General features: G+C 25.2%; 1 protein-coding gene across 1 annotated transcript in view; it reads left to right on the top strand.

The window, feature by feature from the left end:
- The first annotated feature begins 70 nt into the window (after positions 1 to 70).
- LOC100162353 overlaps positions 71 to 1,794 on the top strand; it is a 1,933-nt gene continuing 209 nt past the window's right edge. The window contains exons 1-6 of the mRNA XM_029485473.1: positions 71 to 467; positions 630 to 773; positions 840 to 1,052; positions 1,130 to 1,270; positions 1,340 to 1,474; positions 1,552 to 1,712. Of these exons, the coding sequence (XP_029341333.1) occupies positions 853 to 1,052; positions 1,130 to 1,270; positions 1,340 to 1,474; positions 1,552 to 1,712 (637 nt within the window). The 5' untranslated portion in view covers positions 71 to 467; positions 630 to 773; positions 840 to 852. The remainder of the gene's footprint in view (positions 468 to 629; positions 774 to 839; positions 1,053 to 1,129; positions 1,271 to 1,339; positions 1,475 to 1,551; positions 1,713 to 1,794) is intronic.

The following is a 1,794-nucleotide window of genomic DNA, read 5'->3' as shown; positions in this document are numbered from 1 at the left end:
TTGGTTCAGTTAAGAAAAATGTTACTTATTATTCCAGGGCTCGGATTTTATAGCATTTGCTAATTTTATTATTATTATAGGATACTGATAAAAATAGCAGAGACAGCTATACATTAATTGTTTTATTCACCAGAGATTTCAAATATGGAAAAAGCGCATATTTCAGTTATTTTTAGTCCTATAAAATTTGTGCTCTGTTTATTACTATCTGCCACAAATGAATTGCCCATCTATGTTTCGTTTATTCTCAGACCCCGAATAATACAGCTAGTATTAACTATAATTGTATTTTGTTACAATGTATTTAAAATATTTATTATTATGTGTAGACAGATCAAACAGCATTCGATGCTATTTTCAAGTCTATGGTTGAAAGAAGAGAAGTGATGATTGTTAGAAAAGTTGATTTATATATCAATTTGGTGAACATTGGTGCACTATTTCCTAGAAAAATAAAAAAGGAAAAAGTATGTATATCAAAATGTATATTTTAACATTTATACCATGTACTAAATTAGCTTATAGCCTTGAACTTACACCTACTGTTTCATATTTAATTATTTATTTTGAAAATATACACATAATATATTATTTTTTAATAATTCTTATAAAACACATTGTTTTTGAAGTTTTTTGTGTATGTCAGTCTTCCATATGATGAGGAAAAGGACTACACATATAAGTTACCATCATTAGACTCAATTAAATTACGTTTAAAAGAAAAGATTGCTCTTAAACGTAAAGATGCAATAGGACATAGATATAGATGATGGGTAACGTGAAATATTATTTATTAATAATTGATTTATTTATGTTACTAATTGATACTGGTATTTAAGGAATACATTTGCTATGCCAGAAAATAGATATGACTTAGAATTACAAACTATGTATGATTGTATTGTTCAACCAATATTAACAAAAATTATTTCAAAGAAAATCCTATGTTCAAAAAAAACCATAAAGCATCGCATAATCCTAAATGAATATATTAGACCAAATTTACAAAATATTATAAATAGATTTTCCTTTAAAGACGAATTTTTTGAAAAGTATGTATTGAATATTAATTATAAGAAATAAATCAATAAATAATGAAAATAATATATCAATTATGTTTGTTTAACAGCTTGGCTAATAACGATAATAATATGCAATCAGATCATTATGAAGAATTTCACGTTTCAAACGAGTTAACAAACACCTCTCAAAGCTTTATTGAAAATGAATTTAATAAAATATTTTCCATTAAACAAGAAGTTTTTGATGGGTATGTATTTAACGTTACTTCTAAGAAATGAATCAATAAATAATTAAAATAATTATGTTTGTTTAATAGAGATTCGTCGGAAAGTATTAATAATATACATTTTGGTTGTGATGAAGAATTGAACGTGTCAAACAAGTTAACAAGCCCCCCTCAAAGCTTTATTGAAAATGAATTTAAAAACACATTTCAAGAAGTTTTTGATGGGTATGTATTTAATATTAATTCTAAGAAACAAATCAATAAATAATGAAAATATTATATTAATTATGTTTGTTTAATAGTTCCTCAGTTGAAGACAATAATACTACAAAAGTTGATCGGGACGAAGTATCGGATGTTTCAAAACAATGTGTGATTACACTATTGACTCCGATAGAAGATTTTAATAAGCTTTTAAAAAATGGATTTGATTCTGCAATTGGTATTCCTAAATTTGTTTTTAGTCATAGAAGTATATTTTATTTGTTATATTGTATGATTCTCTATAGTTATGATACAGGGGCGTAGCCAGAATTTTTTATGAA

This window comes from Acyrthosiphon pisum, chromosome X, assembly GCF_005508785.2.
Source record: "Acyrthosiphon pisum isolate AL4f chromosome X, pea_aphid_22Mar2018_4r6ur, whole genome shotgun sequence".
NCBI lineage: Eukaryota > Metazoa > Arthropoda > Insecta > Hemiptera > Aphididae > Acyrthosiphon > Acyrthosiphon pisum.
The sequence above is the reverse complement of the archived record's forward strand: the minus strand, read 5'-3'. Positions and strand labels throughout refer to the sequence as shown.